The sequence below is a fragment of the Dendropsophus ebraccatus genome, chromosome 6 (assembly GCF_027789765.1).
Source record: "Dendropsophus ebraccatus isolate aDenEbr1 chromosome 6, aDenEbr1.pat, whole genome shotgun sequence".
NCBI classification, from domain to species: Eukaryota; Metazoa; Chordata; class Amphibia; order Anura; family Hylidae; genus Dendropsophus; species Dendropsophus ebraccatus.
The window spans coordinates 55,842,691-55,870,139 of NC_091459.1; the positions used below are offsets into that span (position 1 = coordinate 55,842,691).

Here is a 27,449-nt window from a genome sequence, read left to right on the forward strand (position 1 = left end):
GCATGTGGCAGACTTAATCCTCAGAGCGCCAATCGGACCACACGGAGGCAGGTGAGAGACCTCCGGCGGTCAGTTAAAACAATCAGGACAGTGTGACTGCGGGGGTCCCGATCGGTAAAACAGGGGACTGCCCCTGTCACTTATACGCCACGGCATTTAAGGCGTTAATGACACGCTACAGCCTGTCATTAACGGTGAGGGCCAGCCTGTTCACTGCAGCAATGCACCTGCTATGAAGCGCTCTTCATAGCTCAGGATGTACCGTTACGCCCAGAGTCGTCTGGGGACAGACTTCCAGGGTATACCGGTACGTCCTTAGTCATCTAGGGGTTAAAGTGACACTGTCACCCCTTTTTGCATTATGACTTCTCTACACAGATGTAAAGGGGAAATTTTTCAGTTTTCACTCTATTTTATTCTATGGGGTGCATTATTCTATGGGGTCTAGACCTTTAGGACATCGTTGTGGGGGGGGCTACGTGGTGCTTCGGTCGTGAAGCCCCGCCCAGGTGGCACAATCCGCAGATAAAAGATCACTTTTAACTGGAACAAGCACCAGGACGTATGTTATAAAATAAGGTATGAAAACTGCTAAGTTTACCCTTTACACCTGTGTAGAGAAGTCATAATGCAAAAAGGGGGCGACAGTGTCACTTTAAATCAGACAAAATAAATACATTTTTGATAAATAAAAAGGAACCAGGGATACGTCATACTCTTTGAGAGCAGTGTAAAGTCACGACAGACTATGGTACAGACAGAATACCTGGCCCTTGTGGAGTTTTACTTAAAGGGCATCTCTGGTTTAGATTTAGATTTAGAGTTAAACCTGTTCAATCCCCACCCATAATCTAAGCTTATGTCCAACAGGTTTCTGTTAAATAAATTGGGCCATTTCGCTGTAGCATATCCTGACTCACCCCCTGAAGCTGCTGAAAATCCTCACTGCCTGCTCCACTCCTCTGTTCTCACCTTCCCGGTAACTGTTGGGTACCCAACAGCTGGTTCTGAGGTGCAATGCATGCTGGGAAATGTAGTTTCCCAGCATGTAGTAGTTATGTAGGTGCCATAATGCCAAATGTTTGAATCTGGGGCTAGGTGTAGCTTAGACAAGTGAGAAAGATGTCAAACAATCGGTGGTGGAATCGAAGAGTGCACTTTTTTTTTTTTTTTTTTAAATATGGGATTGCTGGTGTTCCCCTGCCCGTCTGAATATTACAGCTGTGATACAGACACTTTAGGGAAGATTTATCTAGCAGTTTTATAGTGAGTATAGTATGACATTTACATAGCCACAAATAATCTGCATGACAAAGAACAGATGGATCAGAATGGTTAAAATATTGTGCTGTTTTATTGGTGTAAAAATCACACTTTTGCTAGTTCTGATCCTGCCGAGATACATCCATGCACTTTAACATCTATGATCCCACAGCCAGAATAAGCTATTAAATACAATAATTGCTGTTAGTCAGCTTACAATTCAAATTTACATATGAGATCAAAAGGTGTTTATCATACAATATAGAACAAAACCCTATTACAGTACATCAACCTGAAGAGCAGGAAACACTCAGGGAGATCGTTGAGATTAGTAAAGCCTGTCTATAGTTCAAAGTAGTAAGGCCTTCAGGCAAGATGGCGGAAACCCAGAAAAATAGTGCTCTGGAAGGAACTGAATGGTCGGTATCAACAAGGGCAGTGTAGGATACAAATAAAATGTGTTTTATCCAAGAAACAGGTTGTTGTTTTTTTTTAGGCCGAAGTTTAAGACGTGCAAATCCAGGAAGGGAGTGAGAAGGCAAATGCTATCAGAGTGCATGTGATATGATGTGAATCAGGAATCGCATTTGTACTATATTTAGTAGGTTACATTGTGATTTGATAATGGGTTAGTAATTTTCCATATACTACTGAATCAAACTCTCTTATACACTGAACTATACAAAACGATGTTCATGTGTTTGGCACGACGTCGTGAAACACACCAAAGATTATGATAATCACAGCTTCCTTACACTCTCTCAGATGACTAGAAATCATAGAGTTCTATAATAAAAAAAAAATGACTGCAAGATGGCGTAATAATCATAAATACTCTGTAAAGTATAGCAACCAGGAATATACTTGGCGTGTGCCTGGCCATGCTGCTTTCCCATCATATTGTGTTCTCTTAAATAGGTAGGTAGTGATGTGCATGCCACAAAGGTAAGATGAGGGAGGTAGGGGTGATGTAGATCAGTCGGTTAATTTCACTGGGCTAGTGCAGGGAACATAAGGATTTGGCAGAAGAATGGCGTCACATTGTTGCAGTGAGTTGGGGATCTGGGTTAATCATATAGCAGGCCTTTTTTATTCATTTTATGATAATGATAGTTTCTTTAAAGGTGAGAAAATGGCCGCAGTTGTTCCAGTTGAACTTCCAAAGATATCCTTTCTTCAAGAACGTCCTGAAACAAGAAAAAACATAAAATAGTCATAGGAGTATCAGACATTGAAGTTATCCACTCTCATGCAGTGTTGGACTGAAGTTCCTCGGGCCCACCCTCCTTTTTATAATTTTTTTATTTTCAATGTAAGAATCATATTACACGGCCCTACTTCACTTGCTCTAATCGAGTGCTGATCTCTTTGACTGGCGCTTGGTGTGGGGGTGTGTGTAAAAAAAACAAAAAAAAAACAGCATGACTCATTGACAGGGCTGTTACCTTTAACTGCTGCTGTAATTCACTATTCAGACGTGCAAGAACAGTGTTTGTTTCTTTATTGCGTCGAATGGAGGCCTGAATTGCTTTTTTGTCCTTTCCAGCTGATCTAGAAATCGGAACACATATTTGGTTTTAAGTGAAAACATGTTCTATTTATATCTATTTGCACTGCACAAGTAAAATCTACACACTCATTGGGGGAGATTTTTTTAAAGGGTGTAAAATATACACTGGTGTAACCTGCCCACAACAACCAATTACAGCTCAAGCTTTAAGCTCTGGTAAAATAATAGAGGAGCTGGGATTAGTTGTTGGGGGCAGTTTACGCCAGTGTAAATTTTACACCCTTTGACAAATCTCCCCCATTATATTAAAAGGTATGGAATACAGAACCTGTTCTTGACCCGAGTATGCCAGACAGGTAGATGCTCACTGGAATAACCCTACAGAGCCTTGCTCATCACTCTTTAACCAGGGATGGTGGTTAACAAGCATAAAAAGTGTAACCAACGTGAAGGGCCTGCATGTGTCAGGCCCTTCCAAGCAAGAGCTATTCTTTATAAGGTACTTTCTAATAAACATCATGCTTCTGTTCTTTTTTTTTAAAAAAAAAGGTTTTATTCATACAATTTTTTAAAAACACAATATTTACAACAAATCATGCTTCCATTCTTATTATATTTCATAGTACTTGCCTTCAAATCAGCTCTGACAAAGCCTACACAGACTTTCACACAGTCTCTGAGACTTTCAGAATTTGGGGAGGAAAAGTCTAATGAGAGCGCCGATCAGTAAGATTAGAGCTCATTTACAAAGAATTTACAAGGCTAAATCAATTGGGCATATTCACGTTCACTTGAGAAAATGTGCAGTTGACTAACAATTAGAGAGAGATGAACACAACTGGAGCATGCTCGAGTCCAATCGTGCGGCATTTGGGTGGCTAAAAGTTGTTGGATACAGCCCTAAGGTTGCCTGGAAAACATGGATACAGCCATAAGCCACATCCATGTTTTCCCAGACTTCCTAGGGCTACATTCAACTTCTTCAGCCACTGGTATTCAAAAAGCCAATGATTAGACTCAAGTATGCTCCAGCTGCGCTTACCTCTACTCACAATGATTTAAATGGTTGCACATAAATGATCAGTATAAAAGATTTCTTCTTCATCAGCTTATCAATGGCCCTTTTAAATGGACTGATTATTGGCAGTAAGGGCTCGTCTCTCTGCCAATAATTGGCCTGTGTAAAAGGACCATAACACAGCACACAAATCCAGCTCAGCTGATAATGTGTTACACTGTATCTGTTTAGACAAAGCGTATGTGACCAGGCTATTTAACAGTACCTTGGGATAGATGGCTGAGAAGTAAGGGTTACAGTGCCCTGCTTTTGATTGGATTCTTCTACTTCTGGTCTGAGTTCATCTTCTGATTTTAACCGTCTGCGTACAGGTTTAGGTGGTGGTGCAAGAGGCGTGCTGACTTTTCCCTGGATAAATTGAAGTAGGGGATGGGGATCAATTGTTTACATAGAAAACTAAACAGACACATATACAGCATGTTTCATATCGAGGCAAACACAAACTGCCCACTTTTCCATGTAAAGCTCAGCACAAACTTAGCCAGACATTTGTTACAGGATCCAAGACTAATGCACATTTTGTCCAGTTAAAGGGGTATTCCCATAAGGGACATATGCCCAACTCTCAGGGGGTCCGACTACTAGTCCCCTACGGCGGAAAATACAATACATCTTATACTTACTGGATTGGCAGGGACAGCAGTAACGGCCTTATCTTCAACACGTCCATTTAACTTGGCACTATGGATCCCATCAGCTGGTGGCTTCTCAGCCTATTGAGAAATGAATAGCATTTGTGTTTAAACAAGTTTCAAAACGGATTCGGTCATACATACCATGATGGACAATGAGTGTACTTGTGGTGTACAAAGGTCATTAATAAGAATCTGTCACTAGGTTCATGGTGCCTTAAATGAGGGCAGCATAAATTAGTGACAGAAATGCTGAACAGAACAATATTATGGTTCCATCATTCTGTTCATTTGTTCTCCCGATATGCAGAACGACCTCTGTGCCGCACCACTTCCTCCACCTGCTGATCGACAGCTGTCAGCCTATACACAGTATAGACTGCCAATCAGTGGCGAGTTGGTACAGGAATCTGGTGCTCACAAATATCGAGGACTACTGAGCGCACGTACATTACGGAGAGGACTAGTGTGGTGTGCTCTGAGTCCTTGTTATTCAGTATGATCTCTCTCAATAACCTGCACAGGACAATGTAAAGGATACATCATTCTGTTAAGCGTCTGTCACTAGTTTATGCTATTCTTACATAGGACACCATAAAGCTACTGACAGTCTCTTTAACAAATAACTCGACATGGGCCATGAACCAAACTGTAGCTTAAAGTGTCACTGTCGTTAAATTTTTTTTGCAGAAATCAAAAGTCCAGGCGATTTTAAGAAACTTTGTAATTGGGTTTATTAGCCAAATCTGCCATTATCTGCATGTAAAAAGCCTTTTCCCAGGTCCCCCCCCCCCCCCTCCTCTCCTTTCTGCTGTCCCACTCCTCAGAATCAGGAAATCTCGACTGTTTTTTCATCTCTTTCATCTGTCTGGTCTATGAAGGGAGGGGGAAGGAGTGAGATTAAAGGCAGCTGAGAGCCAAGAACAAAGGATTGCTCAGCAGGGGAGCTATTCAGAGCCCTAATTAGTGACCAGAGAGGTGGGGGCTGACTGTCACAGGATGTGAGTGTAAATTAACTCTTTGTTGTCCTGTTTTTGCTGCCTTTACTTTCTCTCTCTCCATAAGAAAACCATGAAGACAGGGGGGAGAGCTTCAAACTGCTTTTCCATGATAAAAATTCATTTTTCGGCTAATGACACTTTTAAGATATTATACAAGGGTAATATGTCACCTATACAAACATGGTAACTCTTCACATGAGCCAATACAAATACTGTGAAAGAATAAGATTGTTTTGGTGTAAAGGGCATTTTCATCTCAACTAATACAGTTAATCTTGCAGGGCTTGTCAAGTTATACGTTTTTTGCAGATACATCATTTAGGAAGCTTGTCTTCTCCTGATATGCTGCTCCAAAACCAGGAACAGACTATAAAACAGAGAACAGGTCATACATGAAAGCCTGAGATTCCTCCTCTTTTCAAATCCAGTCCTGGCTTTGGCTTCAAATCTTTGGCAGATAATCTGTCAGATAATCTTTCTGTTTTACACGGAAAGATTATCTGACAGATTATCTGCTAAAGATTTAAAGCCAAAGCCAGAATGGACTATGAACAGAGATCAGGTAATAAAGGAAAGCCTGTGATTTCTCCTCTTTTCAAATCCATTCCTGGTTTTGGCTTCAATTCTTTGTCAGATAATCTTTCCGTGTAAAAGGGCCCTTAGTACAGCCAGCTGGCCCTGCACCTGGTGCAAACATTGCACTAGAATCTTCACCTGCACTGAAGCAGGTGTAGACTTATCTGGTTTATGCTTGCTTCCACACGTAAACCTTCATAAATCAAGTGTGGGAGGAAGCCACGCCTCCATTCACAAAATCTGCCCTTTTTTCATGGGGCACAATCTCTTTATAGCTGTAATCCCTCTCTCCCCAGACAGAGAGTGCTGCATGTATGTGCCCACATCTGCCCTGCTTATTCCTTCATGCTCCCTGCAGTCTGTCAGCCCTTGTGTTTCTCATCCTCTCCATTACTGCTATATTGTGCCTGCACTTACACTCCATTCACACTGCTGTATAGAAAAGTTAATGTCACTGTCTTCCTGCACAGTGATTCTCATTTACTGATTGGTCCATGTTGGACACATACCCCTCCCCCATTGCTGTCATGTGACCACACTGACCTCTGACAGCAGCCCTGCGTCTCTATTCTACCCTGCTGTACTACGCTACTGCATTATGGCGATCTTCCAAACGCCTAAACCGTTTGACCCCAAATTTGGCACACAGATACATTGGGTGCTTGGGAAGGTTAGAGCCAAGGTCCTGTCCTTGCCAGATGTACAGGAGGGGAGGGGGAGGGGGAGGGGGAAGAGCGCCCCATAGAGATGAATGGGAGAATCTCCACACTGCACACATCGGAGATATAATTAGTGCTGCAGGCCTGCTAAGCAGAAACGGCAGTTGAAGGCCTTACCAACCAATAGGATTACTACTTTCATTTTCACAGGGAGCTGTAATCTTATTGGTTGCTAGGGCCAGCTGCTTCACAACAGATTCACAGAAATAAATACCGTAAGGGTAAATTCACACAGGCGGATCCGCCGGGAGTCTCACACATGAAATCCGTAGCTAATCTGCAATACACGTATTAATAATAAAAATAATACATGTATTGCGGATTGGCTGCGGATTTCATGCGTGAGACTCCCGGCAGATCCGCCTGTGTGAATTTACCCTAAGGGTACAAACACACTGGGGGAGATTTATCAAACATGGTGTAACGTGAAACTGGCTCAGTTGCCCCTAGCAACCAGTCTGTGGAATGAAAGGTGGAATCTGACTGGTTGCTAGGGGCAACTGAGCCAGTTTCACTTTACACAATGTTTGATAAATCTCCACCACTGGGCATATCCACAGCGGATTTCTGCAGATCCCTGCCCTGTACACTCTATGGGAAGACAAAGTCGCATACAGTATTAGAAACTTTGAAACCTCTTCTGTGTTGTACTTACCAAGGATGAAAGGTAGTGCCTAAGAGGGCCAGATTATGATGATGCAGGATTGTGTATGCACTTATTATTTTAAGCCGCAGGTTTTCTGCACACATACACACATACACTCTTGGTCTGCAGTCAGCGGTGGAGGAGGGGCAAACTTTACACTACAGGTATACAGGACCCCAGAACTATACACTACCGGTATAATGGACCTCCATCAACTATATACTATATAGCATTAAGATTACCAATGTTATACATAACCAGGCTGTTTATAACACTGCCAATGTTGTATATAACCAGGCTGTATATAACACTTCCAATGTTGTATATAACCAGGCTCAGTATTACACTGTTATTGTTGTATACCAGGCTGTATACTGTATAACACTGTCAATGTTGTATATAACCAGGCTCAGTATAACACTACCAATGTTGTACATAACCAGCCTGTATAATGTATAATACTGCCAATGTTGCATATAACCAGGCTGTATATTACACCAACGAATATAACTAGAATGTATATAACACTGCCAATGTTCTATATAACCAGGCTCTGTATACAGTCTGATCACATGACATCTCAGTTTGGCTATGAGGTATTTGGGATGTTTAATGTTTTTAGTTTAGTTTATAAAGGGGTATATAGGGCTCCTGGCAATTTCCCCTTAAACAAAAAAAAAAACACACAAAGGGCATAGATTTGAACAAATCTAATTAACACACTGACACTTTATACCCGGGCAGCGCTGGGTCCAACAAGATTAACTATATTAGTGGAGTGGGGAATACCCCTGTAAGCGCGAACCAGTTATGTATAAGTATGAAATACTTCCTTTGTATATGAATGTTGAGGTCCACAAACCTGTACAGCTTCTGGTTTCTCAGGGTCCTCAGTTTGCTGTTCTGACACACTAGATGCAAACGCTTCAAACTGACTAAAGTCAGCAAAATTTGGCTGCTGTGGCATTTGCTGAGGAGAGGTACTAGGATGGGATAAAATGCCTTCAGCATCCACAGAGCGGTGCATATGTGAGCCTGACGTCTGTAAGATATACGGACAACACGATGAAGCACAGGTAACACCAACAAAATGCATGAAGACTTTACTGTAATAATGATGCCTGTCCAAATAATATCTTTTAGTAGTGCCAAATCAGGCTAAGTTTTTACAAAGTAGGGATAGGCTACCTATTTGTTAATAAAAAATTTCTAACCTGTCTTTATATTGACTCAGATGACTTTTTCTACAAGGACCTCACCAGCCTATCAGTGCGGATGCTGGTGCCTTACTGACAAACACATACTACTGTGCAGCGCCACATACTGCAGCCTATATTACTCTATACTGTTCCAACCAAATACCACCCTGTAGTGCACATTGTTTCTTTCAATATCATCACCAACCCCTCAACACCTCTTCTAGTACCATCATACAGCTCACATAATAACAGCAACCAAACCAACAGTGCAGCATTAAAGCGACTCTGTACACACAATCTGACCCCACCCCCTCCCCTAAACCACTTGTACCTTTGGATAGTTGCTTTTAATCCAAGATCTGTCCTGCGGTCCGTTCAGCAGGTGATGCAGTTATTGTCGTAAAAAAATACTTTTAAACTTAAAGCCTGTGCCAAACGGGAGTATCTGTGCCCTAACTTTGCACAACCTCTCTGTCCCTCCTCCCCGCCCTCCTCATCATCATTAGGAATGCTCCAGGCAGATTGCCTTCTATTCCCCACCTGTGGCAGCCCGGCACATGGGCTGGATCGTTAATGACCTGTGCAATGTTCAGCATTGAGAAAATGCTTCAGTGGCATTCCTAAAGATGAAGAGGGTGGGGAGGAGGGGTGGTGCAAAGTTAGAGCACAGATACTCCCGTTTGGCATGGGCTTTAAGTTTAAAAGTATTCTTTAGGACAATAACTGCATCACCTGCCGAACGGACCGCAGGACAGATCTTGGATTAAAAGTAACTATCCGAAGGTAGAAGTGGTTTGGGGGGGGGGGGGGGGGGGGGGCGCGGTCAGATTGTGGATACAGAGTAGCTTTAACTACTTCTCCACCTGCAACCAGCCAACACCACAGTGCAGCAGTACTGACTCTCACAGCCCGTCCTCCAGTGGCAGCAGTGGCCCCTTCACAACTCCTTCCATCTCCAGTGGCAGCACTGGCCCCTTCACAACTCCTCCCTTCTCCAGTGACAGCACTGCCCCCTTCACAGCCCCTGCCTCCTCCAGTGGCAGCACTGGCCCCTTCACAACTCCTCCCTTCTCCAGTGGCAGCACTGGCCCCTTCACAACTCCTCCCTTCTCCAGTGGCAGCACTGGCCCCTTCACAACTCCTCCCTCCTCCAGTGGCAGCACTGGCCCCTTCACAACTCCTCCCTTCTCCAGTGGCAGCACTGGCCCCTTCACAGCCCCTGCCTCCTCCAGTGGCAGCACTGGCCCCTTCACAACTCCTCCCTTCTCCAGTGACAGCACTGCCCCCTTCACAACTCCTCCCTCCTCCAGTGGCAGCACTGGCCCCTTCACAACTCCTTCCATCTCCAGTGGCAGCACTGGCCCCTTCACAACTCCTCCCTCCTCCAGTGGCAGCACTGGCCCCTTCACAACTCCTCCCTCCTCCAGTGGCAGCACTGGCCCCTTCACAACTCCTCCCTCCTCCAGTGGCAGCACTGGCCCCTTCACAACTCCTCCCATCTCCAGTGGCAGCACTGGCCCCTTCACAACTCCTCCCTTCTCCAGTGGCAGCACTGGCCCCTTCACAGCCCCTGCCTCCTCCAATGGCAGCACTGGCCCCTTCACAACTCCTCCCTTCTCCAGTGGCAGCACTGGCCCCTTCACAGCCCCTGCCTCCTCTAGTGGCAGCACTGGCCCCTTCACAGCCCCTGCCTCCTCCAGTGGCAGCACTGGCCCCTTCACAGCCCCTGCCTCCTCCAGTGGCAGCACTGGCCCCTTCACAGCCCCTGCCTCCTCCAGTGGCAGCACTGGCCCCTTCACAGCCCCTGCCTCCTCCAGTGGCAGCACTGGCCCCTTCACAGCCCCTGCCTCCTCCAGTGGCAGCACTGGCCCCTTCACAACTCCTCCCTTCTCCAGTGGCAGCACTGGCCCCTTCACAGCCCCTGCCTCCTCCAGTGGCAGCACTGACCCCTTTACAGGTCATCTCCTTTCTCAAGTGACAGCACTAACCCTGCACCTGACCTAATCTTTTGCTAAACTAAACAAAGATGTATAATACCTGGTCACGCTGACCATGGTTAATAGCAAGGCATTATTTTGCTAGAATGGCCAGAGCCACACAAGTGCTTTTACCTAACACTTCACAAGCATATGTATGCCAAAGGAGTGGGAAGAATAAATATCACAATATGCCTGGTTCTAGACAATAATAAAACACATTGAAACGCATGCTTTATATAAGGACATACCTGTGTAGGCAGGGGTCTGGGGGGAACTGCAGGAGGGTGCGTTACTGCTGCCGCCTGGGGCTGTCCTGCTATAAAATAGACAGAAACATAATACATAACATCCATGTTACATTAACACTGTGGTGGTACTTTCTTTTTCTTACTTCATCCACCTTCCTATTGCCAAGTTACATATGTAGTACTGCTTCTATGGTGGAAGGGTCAGTGTCATTTGCACGCCTAATAGATGTTGCACACTTACACAAACAAGGTCTGCGTTTAGTAAAAGTTGTCCTTATCAGACAAAACTTTTAATATTCCTGCACTGCCTTACAGGAACATTTACTGTGAAATTGCAAAGTACAACTCTCTCCAAATAGGTGTGCAAATGTCTGTGAATGTTCATGGCTTAAAATCAACTGGTGTCAGAAAGCTATAAAGATTTGTAAATTAGTTCTATTTAAAAATTTCAAGTACTTATCAGCTGCTGTATGTCCAGAAGAAAGTGGCATATTATTTCCAGTCTGAGACAGTGCTTTCTGCTGCCACCTCTGTCCATGTCAGGAACATGAGCAGTAGCAAATCCTCATACAAAATCTCTCCTGCTGTGGACAGTTTCAGATATGGACAGTAGTGGCAGCAGAGAGCAGTGTGTCAGATTAGAAAGCATACATCACTTCCTGCAGGACATACAGCAGCTGATAAGCACTGGAAGACTAGAGATTTGTAAATAGAAGTAATTTACAAATCTATATAAAACTTTGACACTCATTGATCTGAACAAAAAAAAAAAAAAAAATTTTCCCTCTGGAGTACCTATTTAATTTGCCTATTTAATTTAAAAACGGAATAAAATGTGTAATAGGAAATGAAGTGCCAAGTATATAATATGTGATTAAAAATAAAGTGTATTATAGTAAAAGGTATGTGGACAAAGAACTAAGAGAAGACAATGCTCATAAACGCCACACTTAGTCCTCAGTAATCTTTCCAGCAGTTCACACTATAGCTGAACGTAACATTATAGTGTACAGAGCCGCTTTATAAACGTAAGTAGAAATGAAGAACTCATTTTGCTGTGAAAGAAGGGGGCAGAAAGTTTTACTACAAACTTTCTCTAAAGCTTTCGGCCAGTCCTCACCTGTAGTAACCGCGAATGTTCTATTCATATCTAAGGATGAGGAGCGAGAATGGGAGGCGTGGGGTCTTGGAGGTGGGGGTGGTGGTGCTGTACTGTCTGGAGAAGTGCCAGAATGGGATCTGCAATATAAGCAATGACTATTCAAACAAGACAATATTTACAGAGAGAACATACATTAGTAATACTAGGAACTCACCTCTTCAACGTGTACATTTCTTCTTTTTTATGTAAAAGTAATCAAAGCAGAAAAGCTGCCCGCTGCCCCCTGACCTGCTGAACCAGACCCCCCACCCCCAACAAAGGCTTTATAGATGTGAGTCTGGGAGGTGGGCTTCCTGCACACTGCAGCTTAGTCTGCATCATCCAAGTCATCTAGTTAAGCTACATAGTAGGTGGAACAGACGTTACAGAGCCAAGTTGCCATAGAAACAAGTATCTAGCAGGGCGTTGGTTAGATATCACATAGGACACAGGTAAAATTTATTTCAACCTCTGAATCTTAGGCAACTCCTGTGTTTACTGGCTACACACATTGTGGCTTCTTCGCATTTATCAGTATCATACCTACACAGGGCTGTGCTCAGGAATTACTGGGTCAAAGTTTCAAGTGTACCTGTCACAATAGTCTGCTTCCAGATCAGCAGCAAGATCCACTACTTATTCGGAAGTTCAGGTCTCCATGGATACGGAGATGCAATAGGACTAATGCGTACTTTAAAGCAAATTTACCATCAAAACAACTCAATTTTTCAGTACCTGCTTGGCACCGGGATCCTGGCGCTGTCCTTTTGTTTGTTTTTTTCAAACCACCACCCGGTCCCCACACTTAGCGCCATTTTCTGCTTAAGCACTGGCCCGGCTCAATGCATTAGAGTCAGGCCTGGTGCCCTCCGGTGAGACGATAACTCCTCCCCTCGGTGATGCAGCCCTGTTTCATTCAAATGGAGGTGCGTCACCAAGGGGAGGGGTTATTGTCACAGCGGAGGGCGCCAGGCCTGCCCACACAGTGCATAGAGCAGTCAGGTGCTCAAGCAGTACTGAGAAAAGGAGCGTGCCCCCAGGATCCCCATAGTGGCGCAGAGCAGGCACTGTAAAAAAAAGAAGTTTCAGTAGTTTTAATACATTCCCTGTAACAGCAAACTAGGAGACTACTTGACAGTAAGGTGCACACTACGGAATTAAGCAAGAAATTTTACGCAGAACTTCCTCGCTTCCACTCAGGTTTTCTCAAGTGCAATCCGCTATCTGCCCAAACTGACATGTATAACGTTGCAAAAGAAAAAGGGGGAAAACCTATTTAGGGTGCCTTCACACCTACCGGATCCACAGCGGATCTCACTTCTGCGGATTCGAAGAGAGAACCGATGCGGATCCCCTATCAATTCACCCCTATGATAGCACATATTCGCTGAATATGTGCTTTAACTTCCTGGTGCCCGCAGCCCCGCGGTCGCATCCCCCCCATCCCGGCCACATCCCCCCATCCCGCCGCAGAGAGCATACATTACCTGCTCGGCGGCGCGGCTGCAGTGAGGCTCCCGGCTCCGGTCCCGTTCAGCTGAGCGGGCTGGGGGTGGGCTGATGGGGGGGGGGGGGGAGGGGGATGTGCCCGCGGGGCTGCGGGCACCAGGAAGTTAAAGCACATATTCACAGCGGGATGTTAATCCCGCTGCGAATATGTGCTATCATAGGGGTGAATTGATACCGGATCCGCAGCGGTTCTCGCTTCGAATCCGCAGAAGTGAGATCCGCTGTGGATCCGGTAGGTGTGAAGGCACCCTTAGATCTTATTTTTTCTTTTCATTGATAGTGCCTCTTTGTTTTATAATGTGTGAATGTAGCTAAGTGTAATGTGTGGATAGTTTGTTTCACCTTTTTAATATATAGTGTACTTAAAACAGTTTTTACATTTATTTCACAGGAGATAAAAGGTTTATTTGTTTTTTTATATGTGTTATATGTGTCCTAGTTTCCTTACCAGTCTCATGTCTTTTAAAATGCGCCTGGTGCCTTGGTTAGAGCAAGAAATAATCTTTTAAGCTGTAGCAGCTGAGTCAAACTGGTGTGGACTAGAGCATCTGTGCCCCAGGTCTGCAATGCCTCGCCTTTCTTCCTCCCTGCCCTCCTCATCATTAGGAACACCACCAGGCAGGATTTCTCCTATTAATCACGGAAGGAAGGTGAAGTTGAGAAAATTAATGAATGGAAATCCTGCCCGGGGGCGTTTCTAATGATGAGGAGGGCGAAGAGAGGGAAGGGATACAGAGTCACTTTAAAACCACTAGCCTGAGGCACTGAAGAGACCCACAACTGAAGTGTTGGCTGTACAGGATCCTGGCCATTTGCACCAACAATGACCTCCGCAACAGCTCTGCCCCAATGTCACAGTGTAATAAGACAAAACCCCAAGTCCAACTGGTACTCACCGCTGCCTAGTATCAACATTTCCAATCTCTTCAGGATCAGAGTTGTAACTGTCTGAACTGCTATAGCCGTCTGCTACAAGAGTATAACATGATAAAAGAACGATTAGATAACGATATACCCAAAACAGATACATTACAAAAATAGTAGTTGAATCCTGTGTCCATTATGAAATACTAGGAAACACATTAAGGCATCCTGATGTGATGACCCTGGCATCATTAGGTTCCTTAAGGCACTGTGAAAGTGTGTACTGTTTTTTTTTTTTTTTTACTGGAAGGAGTACTATTCCCCTTTAACCTTTAGGGGACACAGTCAGTTTTGGTGTTTATGACACGGCCAAATTTTTCAAATATGACATGTGTCACTTTATATATTGATAACTCTGGAATGCTTTTACCGATCCTTGTGGTTCCAAGATTGTTTTTTCGTGACATGTTCCACTTCATGTTAGTGGTACATTTGGGCCGATACTTTTTAACTTTTTTTGTAAAAAACTCCAAAATAATGTGAAAAATTGAAAAAAATTGCATTTCTCTAAATTTGAAAGTCTCTGTCAGTAAGGAAGATAGTTATACCACATAAATTATTGATTAATTCATATCTATAACATGTCTACTTTACGTTGGCAGCATTTGGTGGGCGTGCTTTAATGTTTTTAGTATTTTAGAGGCAGTAATTGTTTAGTAGCAATTTTCTGAAATTTTGTGAAAATTTTAACTCTGAATTTTTTAGGGACCAGTTCAGGTTTGGAGAATATTCTAGAGGTCTGGATAGTAGAAACTCCTATAATTCACCCCATTTTGAAATCTTCACCCTTTCAAGTATTCAAATTGACATTTAAAACAGTTTTTAACCCTTTAGGCATTTCACAGGAATAACTGCAAAGTAAGTGTGAAAAGTAAAAATTTCCATTTTCTTGGCAGATATTCCAATTCAGTCTTATTTTTTTCATACCGCACAGCTATAAAAAGTGAAATGCAATAACACATTTATTCCTCTGAATCTGCAGTTTTTACAAATAACCCATTTGTGGACGTAAAGTGTTGTGCGGGCGCACAACACGGCTCAGAAGAGAAGGAGCACCCTTTAAATTTTGGAGTGTGGATTTGGCTGGAATAAATGTAGGAGACCATGTTACAGTTACAAAGCCGCCCTAGTGCAAAGACAGTGGAAACCCCTCTACAAGTGACCCCATTCTGAAAACTAGACCCCCTTAAGGAATATAACAAGGGGTACAGTGGGCATTTGGACCCTACAGGTTTTTCACAGTTTTTTGCAAAAGTGAGCTGTCAAAATGAAAAATCAAATTTTTCACATTTATACATTGGTGAAACCCCAAATTTTTCAAATTTCAAAAAGCTTGGAGGAGAAAAAGCCCCCCAATATTTGTAAAGCAATTTCTCCTGAGCACAGAAATACCCCATTTGTGAACCTAAAGTATTAAATGGGCGTACAACAGGGCTCAGAAGAGAAGAAGCACACGTGTGTGTGTGTGTGTGTGTGTGTGTGTGCAGAAGTTTACTGACACTAACGGACACTGACTGACGCTTACTCACACTTACTAATGGATGCTGACTGACGCTTACTTATGGATGCTGACTGACTAATGGAAGGTGACTGACGCTTACTAACGAACACTGATTGATGCTCAGTAACGGACCCTTACTGACCCTACTAACGGATGCTGACTGATGCTGGCTGACACTTACTTATGGAAGGTGACTGACACTTACAGACACCTGCTAATGGACGCTGACTGACGCTTACTGACACCTGCTACTGGATGCTGACTGATGCTTACCGACACCTGCTAATGGACGCTGATTGACGCTTACTGACACCCGCTAATGACGGACAGTGAATGACACTTACTAACGGATGCTGAATGATACGTACTGACGGACACTGACATTCACTGACGCTGACTGACCCTTACTAACGGACACTGACTGACACTGACTCTTACTAACGGACACTGATGCTTACTAACGGACGCTGGCTCTGACACTTACTAACGGACGCTGACTGACACTGAAGCTTACTAACGGACGCTGACTGACACTGACAAAAATGCTCACTAACGGGCGCTGACGGACACTAAGATCTCCCTTATTACTGGGAGATCACAGGGAAGGGGGTACTTTTTATTATGTGCGTGTGTGTGTGTGTGTGTGTGTGTGTTTCACAGTATATGGATGCAGGCTCTGATCTCACAAAGTGAGGGATCAGAGCCTGCATCCATGCTCTGCCACGATCAGATACTGTGATTGGCAGCTCTGATCACAGAGCTGCCAATCACAGTATATAGCAGCATGTACCAGCGTCATTACACAGATGCTGGTACATGCTGCTGCAGCAGGAGGGGGGTCACAGCCGAGGTCGCTCCTTCCCCCTCCTCCTCGCAGCACTGGCTCAGAGTGAGTTCCGGGATCCAGTTCGGCGCGGAGGAGGGGGAAGGAGAGACATCTCCGGCACAGACATCTCGGGTGGCGGCGATCAGCGAGGGTATGGTCCGGCACCGGGGGGGGGGGGGGGGGGGGGGGGGGGGGGGGGGGGGGGCTGCAGCGGCATCAGAGGATGCGGGGGAGGGGGGAACAGAGGACACAGAGGGCAGGAAGAGGATGACGAGGACCGGGGACACGGGGGGGGTCGGGTGTTTGGGGACGACAAGAATCGCGGGACACAGCGGAACAAGGGCCACAGCAGCTGGAGGGGGGTGGTCGGGCGGGGATGGCACGGCAGCAGCTTCCCCCGGATCCCGGAACTCAGCCGAGACCGGTATCGGGGGTTTGCGGCTTGCTTCACCGGTATCAGTGGATCATTACCGATCCACTGATGCCGGTGATTGGCTGTGCTGGACGGTACAAGGTACAGAAATACACAGGACAATGCTGCAATACCATATGTATGTGTACCTACATACAGTATAGTACAGTGATGCAAACACAAGATAATTTTAAAAAGTAGAAGGACAGCATTTACTGTACATGTATATGCAATATCTTACACTGCCACTACAAGAGGTGCAGCAATGGAAGTATGAGCTATTGTGAATACTGTAAAGGCAGTGCAGCTTGTTATCCGAGGCTAAAGTCTGGCTCTTATGAAGCAGATCTTAATGAAGGTGCACTTTAAAGCAGTGCTGGCATTTTGGTTCTTATTTTTGTGCATTAAGGACTAATCTGGGTCACCTTATACTCAGCAGATCTTCTGCCCACACACTGAATGCTGCTCTGAATATTAATTCCTGGTATGTGCTTAGAGGACGTTAAATGCAATGCACCAAACATCAGCGACAGTGCATATAAAACTAATCACAGGAAGTAAAACCGTATATTCATAAAGCTCGCCAAAAATAAAGCTGATTTTCTGGGGGCATCTAACATTACAATCATGTCTGATCAGAAATTAATATGACCAACCTAGAAATGTCTGATCAGAAAAACCAGACAATCAGACAAAAAGACTGGCAGCATATAGCAAATAAATACAACAAATTTCTTACCAACTGGATTCCCAGGAACAAATATAACGGAAGAGCTTTCCTCTGGAGGTTCTTGTGGCTTTGTGTGAATAGGACTGGTGGGGTTGGCAGAATCTAGAAAACAAACATAGCCAAACATGTAAACAACCTGACAAGTTGTAGCAGATGGTATAAATAGGATGTCCAGAATAAAGGTACGTTCACACTATGGAATCTGCGCTGAAACTTCAAGCGGATTCTGCTGGGCAACCTCCGCTTGAGGTTCTGCCCTTTCCATAGACTCAATGATATTTGCTGGCAGATGCCCCTTGACATGTCAATTCTTTTCGGTGGAAGGGGGAATCTGCCGGTAAATATTATTGAGTCTATGGAAGGGACGGAGCTTCAAGCACTTTCCACACAGATTCCGTAGTGTGAACGTACCCTTACAAAGACATAACTGCTTTCTACACATAACAGAATGCATGGACATGGCCTAAAAAAGCTGGAAAAAGGGCAACAAATCTGACATCACAAGAGCAAATGAGATTGTAATAGAAGAATGTTAACCATCTTTACAAAACAGATCTAAATGGTTATTTAACAAGTCCACAGGATTGAACCACACAGCATCCTCCTTTTACACCTCCAAGACTAAAGGGAAACTATCAGCCAGTTAGAACAATCTAACCTGCTCATATGTCCTTATAGTGCACAGGGCACTGAGGACGAAGGTAAGTTTTTTACCTTTATCCTCAGCGCTGTTTCTGTGCTATTAGGAGCTTAATTCCAATGCTGATGAGGTGTTTAACGTGCACTGGGGGCAGGGCTACTGCCCCAATGCACCAATCCACCCCAAAAACTTACCTTCAGACTCAATGCACTCTGCGCGCTATAGGAACATATTAGCAGGTTAGATTCTTCCAACCTGCTGATTGTTCTTTGTTTTGTGCGTGTGTTAAAGGGAAACAAACATGCTCTGCAAAATATTTTCTATGGAAAAGTAGAGATATTCTATAACTAAAGATTCTGTAATACAATGAATCCCTCACCACTTCCAGTTCTTTTAAGCTCCATTTCCTGCATGTGAATTTTACTTGGCGTCATCCGTATTGGGACTGGATGGACAATAGCTGTGTCCTGGAAATGAAGGGGAAAGATCATAAGAATGTAAAAGTTCACAGTATGAGTATATATGTGTATATATATCTATATATATATATATGTGTGTATATCTATCTATCTATCTATATATAAAATATTATAATATATATATCACAGGTAAAGCACTTGTGAGTTTCCATTCCTCACTGCTGTTCATCAGCAGAATTTTGGCTATTTGTAGGTATATGTGGGAATAAATATAATTATCATATAATATAATGTTCGGGAGTAAAAAAAAAAAAAAAAAAAAAAGTGTGGATCTATGCCCTCCCATGGTAATAAGGGGAAAGCAATATGCAGTACTCCACAAGCCCTACAAGTTTTTGGTGGAATTACAAGAAGCATCAAGCACCAAATCCCTTCCACAAAAATCACTTACACGGTCGTAGATTTTTATTTAACCTTCAAGAAAAGTACATTTTCAGCATTAAATCTGCCCTAAACTTTACAAACACGTTAGTCTTGCTCTTCTCTTGTACACGGTGTTGTACGGTACATAACGGGGTGTCCATTCAATTGTAAGAATCAGGGCTGTGGAGTCGGAGATAGAACAAATCTACTGACTCAAGCTTTAAAAAAAATTTAGAATTGAGTTCTGATATGAATTTTTGCTAAATTGCTCATAAAATCAAATTTTATGAGCAATATTCTAATAGGACACTGGCCTAATCACATAAGGGTAGTCAGTCGGTCACTATTTAGCAGCTTGTTTCTGAGCTGGAAGTGTCCATTGTGTGGGGGGAGATCTGTGCTGTTCTCTTCCTGGATGCTGGATGATTGTATATGAGCAGCAGTGTAATATGTAGATATCCTGTGTAATATAGAGGAGGAGAAGACATGAGTAGTGTAGCAGTAACCTCTGTCCCCAGTTTGGTGTTTTCTCTGGAAGAAGATTGTGTGTTTTTCTTCATTGTGCTATGGCTGCAGGTGTGTGTGTGTGTGTGTGTGTGTGCGTGCGCGCGCTATGGCTGCAGCAGGCTGTGTACACAAGTGTGTGCTATGGCTGCAGCATTCTGTGTGCGCGCGCGCTATGGCTGCAGCAGGCTCTGTGTGCGCGCGCGCTATGGCTGCAGCAGGCTCTGTGTGTGCGCGCGCTATGGCTGCAGCAGGCTCTGTGTGTGCGCGCGCTATGGCTGCAGCAGGCTCTGTGTGTGCGCGCGCTATGGCTGCAGCAGGCTCTGTGTGTGCGCGCGCTATGGCTGCAGCAGGCTCTGTGTGTGCGCGCGCTATGGCTGCAGCAGGCTCTGTGTGTGCGCGCGCTATGGCTGCAGCAGGCTCTGTGTGTGCGCGCGCTATGGCTGCAGCAGGCTCTGTGTGTGCGCGCGCTATGGCTGCAGCAGGCTCTGTGTGTGCGCGCGCTATGGCTGCAGCAGGCTCTGTGTGTGCGCGCGCTATGGCTGCAGCAGGCTCTGTGTGTGCGCGCGCTATGGCTGCAGCAGGCTCTGTGTGTGCGCGCGCTATGGCTGCAGCAGGCTCTGTGTGTGCGCGCGCTATGGCTGCAGCAGGCTCTGTGTGTGCGCGCGCTATGGCTGCAGCACGCTCTGTGTGTGCGCGCGCTATGGCTGCAGCACGCTCTGTGTGTGCGCGCGCTATGGCTGCAGCACGCTCTGTGTGTGCGCGCGCTATGGCTGCAGCAGGCTCTGTGTGTGCGCGCGCTATGGCTGCAGCAGGCTCTGTGTGTGTGCGCGCACTATTGGTGCAGTGGGCTGTGTGTGTGTGCTATGGCTGCCGCAGTGTGTGTGTGTGTGTGTGTGTGTGTGTGTGTGTGTGTGTGTGTGTGTGTGTGTGTGTATGCGCGCTAGGTATCTGGCATTGTTAGCATCGAAGATTGTCAGCAGGAAAAAACCACCTGCTCCATCTAGTCTAGTTGTGAGTAGTTCAGGATATGGAGGCTGGAGACTGGCTGCTTCCACTGCACACACAGCAGAATCTGCTTTATATCTTTCCTTATTCACTCAGAAGTCACCCCAGGATCATGTACAGTAGGACATTAGGGAGAAGTTTCTGAGCTAGTGTGATAAATAACTCCCCTGGTATCTGACCGGCCATTTATGAAGGAACAGGAGTCACTTACCATGGCTAACCGACTCCACAGCCCTGGTAAGAAACCTTACTATACATCTGTTATTGTTCGTCCCCCTTTAGCGTTAACCATCCATCGGCCAAACCTCCTATTGCATCAGGGGATTTTTGGCTGACAGCAGGTTTTAACAAGTCAGAAGTGAGTGCTTACTCATTAGTCAGCTGATCAATCGCCTTATTACACAGGGCAATATCCGACTGCCCCTCGCAATGGGACTTTCAGGGTCAATAACTGCTGTAAATCGAGCAGCTTGCAAATTGATTAATAAGACAGAGGAGACTCTAGATACTTTACAGGAGGATGACATGTGCAATCTACTTGCCTTTATATATTAGCTAAATTTCCACATACACTTTATGGCAGAGATGTTTTTGGTTAAGAGGCATCACCATAATCCCAGTAGCCTCTGCTATAGGCAGCAGATGAGACATAGCATGGCACAGTTCCCTTATGGAGCTGCACAGGCCCAATAAGCAGAAACATCCAAAGCTCTATAGAGGTCTGCCTTATAAAGATACAGGTAAGGGATGGCGCTAACCACTTGTGGATCAGAGTAATCCAGAGAGTTACTGTAGCACAGGCATACAGAGACATAGAAGTAGCAGGGTGATAGCGCCTCTGCGGTGTGTGCCGCTTCATCAGCTTGTTACTCCCATGTCTCTGTATGCAGTCACAAACACCCTGGCCTAAGCTGACCCACAGATGGTGAGTATCATCCTGTACCTTCATTAATCTGTTCTTGGCTAAAGATAGTACATTATAAGGCTGACCTTATAAGTGCTGATCACTTTTTTTTTGCTGTATAATATAAAAGTTGGCTGAACAGATAAAAAAAAAAGCGCTTCTCTGACCGATGGTAGCTGCATACCATACAGGTTTGTATACAGCTGTACATGTCTGTATACACAACCTTAGCCCGGAAGTGTTAAAACATAATATTAAATGATTTACGTTATTTATTAATATTTCTTTCAGAGATTGTTGTTACATAAGGCCAAGATCTTACAAAACATAAAATACATCTTGGGGTCCATTTAAATGTACAGGATCTGCAGCAAATATCAATGTAACTAAATGACTAAATACAGCACCGAATCTGTTGCAGATCCTGTACATGAGAATGGATTCTTAAAAGGGTACTCCGGAAGGAAAAATTTTTTCCAAATTAACGGACACACAAAGTTATACAGATTTATAAATCACTTCTATTTAAAGATCAGTAGCAAATCCCCATAGAAAACCTCTCCATCGCTGAATAGTTCCTGACATAGACAGAGGTGGCAGCAGAGAGCACTGTGTCAGAATAGAAAGAATACACCACTTCCTCCAGGACATACAGCAGCTGATAAGTACTGGATAGTTAGGTTTTTTTTAATTTTTTTAAAGAAAAGTAATTTACAAATCTGTTTTTAACTTTCTGACAGGCAGATTTAAAAAAAAATTTTCTCCACAGTACCCCTTAAGGGTAACTTCACGCATAACGGAATTGCAGCGTATTTCATGCTACGAGTTTGTAGCCAAATTTGCGGCAATCCCTGGTACTGTCGTGGCCTGATGAATACATACCTGTCCATGTTTCGGCCTGCTTTTGTGGCTCCCAACTCCCTGCTCAGCCAATCGGTGGCTGGGGTGGGACAGTGCACTGATTGGCTGACATGGACGTCAGGATTCCGGGAGCCACAGAAGCAGGCAGGAACATGGACAGCTAATGTATTCACCGGGCCACAGCGGGTTAATTTTCATTCCGCTGCGAGTATGTAAACCTATTAAAACAGACAGTAGCAGGAATCGGATCTAGCTGCAAACTTGCATCGTGAAATCCGCTGTGATTCAGTTGTGTGAAACCACCCTCAAAAGATTAATTATGCCACAAAATGTTAGCATGAAGTCATGAAGGCTCTCCAGCAGGTAACATTACTCTAATGCATGTTATGCAAGTCTATGCATACAGCTTGTAACACTATGAACTCTTCTACACACAGGGGGAGATTTATGAAAGGGTGTAAATATACACCTGGTGTGATCTGCCCACAGCAACCAATCACAGCTCCGGTAGAATAAAAGCTGAGCTGTGATTGGTTGCTGTGGACAGTTTACACCAGATGTATGTTTACACCCTTTCATAAATTTCCCCCATAGAGTAGACCCCATGACACGTTTCCTGGATCATAATGATATTAGGAATGCGATTTAAGGTGCATTTACAGTGTGTATGCTAGAGATGTAAGTTGGAAGGTTTATCCATTGTAGACCTGTCTCCAACCTTTGATACTGCATAGACATACAGTGTCGACCATAGGCTCTCATGTTACAAATTGTGTACTGCACAAGTTTTACTGGATGCAATGTAACCCTGCATATACTATAAGATAAGCTTTTGGCCTCTGTCTTGTGAATGGAGGTATTTGTCAGAAGACTTCCAAGCATACATGCAAATGTACACTGCAAACCCTGTGTGAACGCTCCCTTACACATCTTTGATAAGAGATGGGCTGTAATGTGAAAAAACACTCTTAAACAGGACAAACATATGGAACTATTGTCCATCTCAGATTACAGAGGCCTATATCGCTTAGGACATAAGATTGAAGGCATATAATACTTGACATTTACCTTACATCTTAAAGATATAAAGAAATGTCAACAAATGCTGGTCTCATCCTAGCAGGAATCCTCTTAATCTATCAGGCTTATCCACCATTAGAAGCAGTCATTGAATCATGCAAAAAGAATTTCAGAGCTCCACTGTACTGAATTACGTGTTAATACATAGATTAATTTCATACAAGCAAGCTAAGTGATTGACTTACAGGATCAGCTGGTGCAATGTTAGAATCAAATTGGGTCAGAGTTTGTGAGCTTGAAGAGCGTTCGCTAAATGTCTCCCACTGCTGAACAGACAGAGGAGACACAAGTCAGCATGATAAGAGGAGAGGAAGAGAGCAGAAACAAACCCTCAATCATGGCTTACACTGCAGGTTCTGTGCTGGACAGGTACTGTGGGCTCACTACACACAAAGCACAAATCTCCCACATTTATACTACCAGACCTGGAAGCACAATGGATTCGTTTTTGTTTTTTCTGGGTATTGGCAATAGATACCTGTCAGTGCAATCCATGTTTTTGCAAGGATTAAACCGATCAACATCATATAGATTAATGAGACAGGTTAACAAGAACTGTGTAATAAAATGAGGAACAATATGTGAACTGGGCTTTCTTCCACACATACTTGTACAGAAGAAGAGCCGAAAGGCTGGCCTACTGCCAGGACAGGGGTTATGTATCATGCAATACATAGGATGATATGATCAGAGCACTTACAAAGCAAACCAACCACATCTACAAAAATAATGAAACATGCTCAACTAGTAAGGGAAGAGTGTACAGCTGATGCGCCTGCCTTTATAAGGTGTAATGTTACATATTAAAGAGAACCAATCGACCCCCCCTCCCCCCCCAAAAAAAAATACAGCATAACAACACTTAATGCACCATTTCCTTACATATATCAAAAGTGTTTTACCTGCCATGCTAGTGTTCAAAAACACACTAACCCCTTCTGGACCAGGCTAATTTTCTTTTGTGCGCTTTCGTTTTTCCCTAATAGTGTTTAAAAGGCCATAGCACTTGCATTTTCTCACCTACAGACCCACATGAGCCCTTATTTTTTGCGTCACTAATTGTACTTTGCAATGACAGGCTTAATTTTTGCATAAAGTACACTGCGAAACCAGAAAAAAAAATTAAACTTGTGATTAAATTGGAAAAGAAAAACTCATTTTTTTAAAATTTGGGGAGGTTTTGTGTTTTCGGGCATGGCGATCGGAACGCCCTGCTAATTGCCGCGGTCCCGGGCTGTAGATATAAAGATTTGTAATTTACTTCTATTTACAAATCTCCAGTCTTCCAGTACTTATCAGCTGCTGTATATCCTGCAGAAACTAGTACTGTATATTCTATGCAGTTTGACATAGTGCTCTCTGCTGCCACCTCCAGTCCAGCAGTACATCCCCATAGATTTTTTAAATAGAGGTAAATTACAAAACTATATAACTTACTGATGCCAGTTCATTTGAAAGAAAAAAAAAAAAAAAAGATTTACCGGAGTACCTCTTTAATAATTTCCTCGTGCCGTATGATAATTACCTGCTAAGTAGGCATTAGAGATGAGCGAACCTGGAGCATGCTCGAGTCGATCTGAACCCGATCGTTCGGCATTTGATTAGCGGTGGCTGCTGAACTTGGATAAAGCCCTAAGGCTATGTGGAAATCATGGATATAGTCATTGGCTGTATCCATGTTTTCCAGACAACCTTAGAGCTTTATCCAAGTTCAGCAGCCCCAGCTAATCAAATACCGAACGTTCGGGTCGACTCGAACCCGGTTCGCTCATCTCTAGTAGGCATCCATTAAGTTTCCATCCAAAGCCATCATCGCTGGCAGGAAATCATCTGTACTCAAGCCAATCTGGGCGTAATTACCAATGAGGGGCCTACAGCGTCACAGAAGATAATATGGCACCGCCCCCTCGGTGGCACTGCAGATGTGATTACAGATGATTCCCCACCAGCTGTGACTAGTTTGGATGGAAACACCACACTGATGTCTACCTAATGGGTAACTGGCATATGGCGCGGAAACGTTTGAAGTATGTTTTTGGTCACAAGCACGGCATATGAAACGCTTTAGATAAAGGTTAGGAGTAAGAAGTGCATCAAGCGCTATTATGCTGTAATTGTATTTTATTAGCCAAAATTGGCATGACCGGTTCCCTTTAACACAGTGCAGTCTAACATAAAACTGAATATAGGAAAACCAGATTGCCATTAAGAAAAAAAAAGTATGTGAGAAGTGACAATATGACTAACACATTTCATTATTTTCAGGAGTAAGTGGAAGCATGCACAATCACCCAGTACAGAGTCATAAGGAGTATACAGCATAAGCACACCCAGGGACAAGAATAACCATAATGGCATATATATATATATATATATATATATATATATATATATATATATATATATATATATATATATATATATACACAGTATTTAATAACTAGTACACTGCTCTGTTTAGTCAACTACGGTGGTATATTTATTGGTATTTGTGTTTTTGTTTTTTTAAGGCAGTTTTTTTAATTTAATCTGTGACCCCCTGACTGCACCGCTTGATATATCAAAATAAAAGCATTCAAAACATACCTTTGTTGACAGTCTGTTTTTTTAATTTTTTTCTTTAAAAAGAAAAAAGTCTTTATTTGGGCTGTGAATGGTGTCAAAAGGGAGGATCCTATTATTCTCTGGGCCCTAGCGCTGTTTCATTTTACCATGCTGCATGTCTGGTCATTGCAGAATCAGCCAGGTACACTCTGCATACAGCTCAGTGAGGTGTAGGGATTAATAGGCTCCACCTCAGTGACACTATTCGCAGCCCAAATAAAGGTGTTTTTTTTTTTTAATACAAATGCAAACACAGGCAACAAAAGGCATGCTCTGAACTCTTAGATTTACCCAGCGGTGCTATCAGATTGGTTAGCAGTTGGGGGGGAATCACAGACTCACTTTAAGGGTATATATTAAGACAGGACTGAAATGCTACAGATTTGTTGCAGATTCAGACTTTACTATTAAAAAAAAAAAATCTGAGAAAGTGGCAACAAATTCGCAGCATTCCAGTCCTGTGAAAATACCCTAGAAAGATTATGTTGATGCACAGTTATCAGCCAGAACATTAAAACCATATGCCTATATTGTGAAGGTTGTCCCCTTGTGCCCCCAATGGGTCTGACCTTTGGATTTTAAAAAGATCAGTGAAGATGTCCTGTGGCACCAAGACATTCACAAAGCATCCTTTGAAGTTAACCTGCCAGCTGTAATTCACGTTCCAAACTGCTGGAACTATTACATAGCTGTTAGGTCAAGAAGATACATGGGACCTTTCATATATCTGTCTTTGCTTCCAGAACATAAGCAGGGCCAGGCATGGGAGGGGACTGCAGTGGTGTTCTAGCCCTTAGGAGCTTGAAAAAGCTTCTTCAACTCTTTGTACAGGAGAACAGCAGCATTTTCCGGTGTTCTGGAAACACAGCTGATATATAAAAGGTACCATGTGTCTTCCTAACCTATCAGCTATCTAACAGTGTCAGCAGTTTGGAATAATGAATTCCAGCTGACAGATAAAAATCCTCTCTTTTAAATTGTGAGATGGGGCTTCCATGGACCAGGGGGAGATTGGCAATATGAAGACAAAGAACCTTTCAATTTCTTGTCAGGTTCTTACAGTGTAGTAAAGCACATTGCAACACTGGCCACTGCAGTTAAAGGATACTGGT

The 27,449-nt window shown here is 43.7% G+C and overlaps 1 protein-coding gene across 6 annotated transcripts in view; it reads right to left on the minus strand.

Annotated features, from left to right (window-relative positions):
* Nucleotides 1-1,335: 1,335 nt before the first annotated feature.
* Nucleotides 1,336-27,449, minus strand: part of REPS1 (RALBP1 associated Eps domain containing 1) — a 71,903-nt gene continuing 45,789 nt past the window's right edge. For 3 of the 6 annotated variants that reach the window (XM_069975023.1, XM_069975021.1, XM_069975026.1), the window contains exons 10-20: nucleotides 23,919-23,999; nucleotides 18,914-19,001; nucleotides 17,904-17,996; nucleotides 14,398-14,470; nucleotides 11,972-12,090; nucleotides 10,852-10,919; nucleotides 8,288-8,467; nucleotides 4,475-4,564; nucleotides 4,057-4,199; nucleotides 2,709-2,814; nucleotides 1,336-2,450 (exon numbers count right to left, since the gene is read on the minus strand). In XM_069975023.1, the coding sequence (XP_069831124.1) occupies nucleotides 2,382-2,450; nucleotides 2,709-2,814; nucleotides 4,057-4,199; nucleotides 4,475-4,564; nucleotides 8,288-8,467; nucleotides 10,852-10,919; nucleotides 11,972-12,090; nucleotides 14,398-14,470; nucleotides 17,904-17,996; nucleotides 18,914-19,001; nucleotides 23,919-23,999 (1,110 nt within the window). In that variant the 3' untranslated portion in view covers nucleotides 1,336-2,381. The remainder of the gene's footprint in view (nucleotides 2,451-2,708; nucleotides 2,815-4,056; nucleotides 4,200-4,474; nucleotides 4,565-8,287; nucleotides 8,468-10,851; nucleotides 10,920-11,971; nucleotides 12,091-14,397; nucleotides 14,471-17,903; nucleotides 17,997-18,913; nucleotides 19,002-23,918; nucleotides 24,000-27,449) is intronic. The other 3 variants (XM_069975022.1, XM_069975025.1, XM_069975024.1) reach the window with 3 other exon arrangements.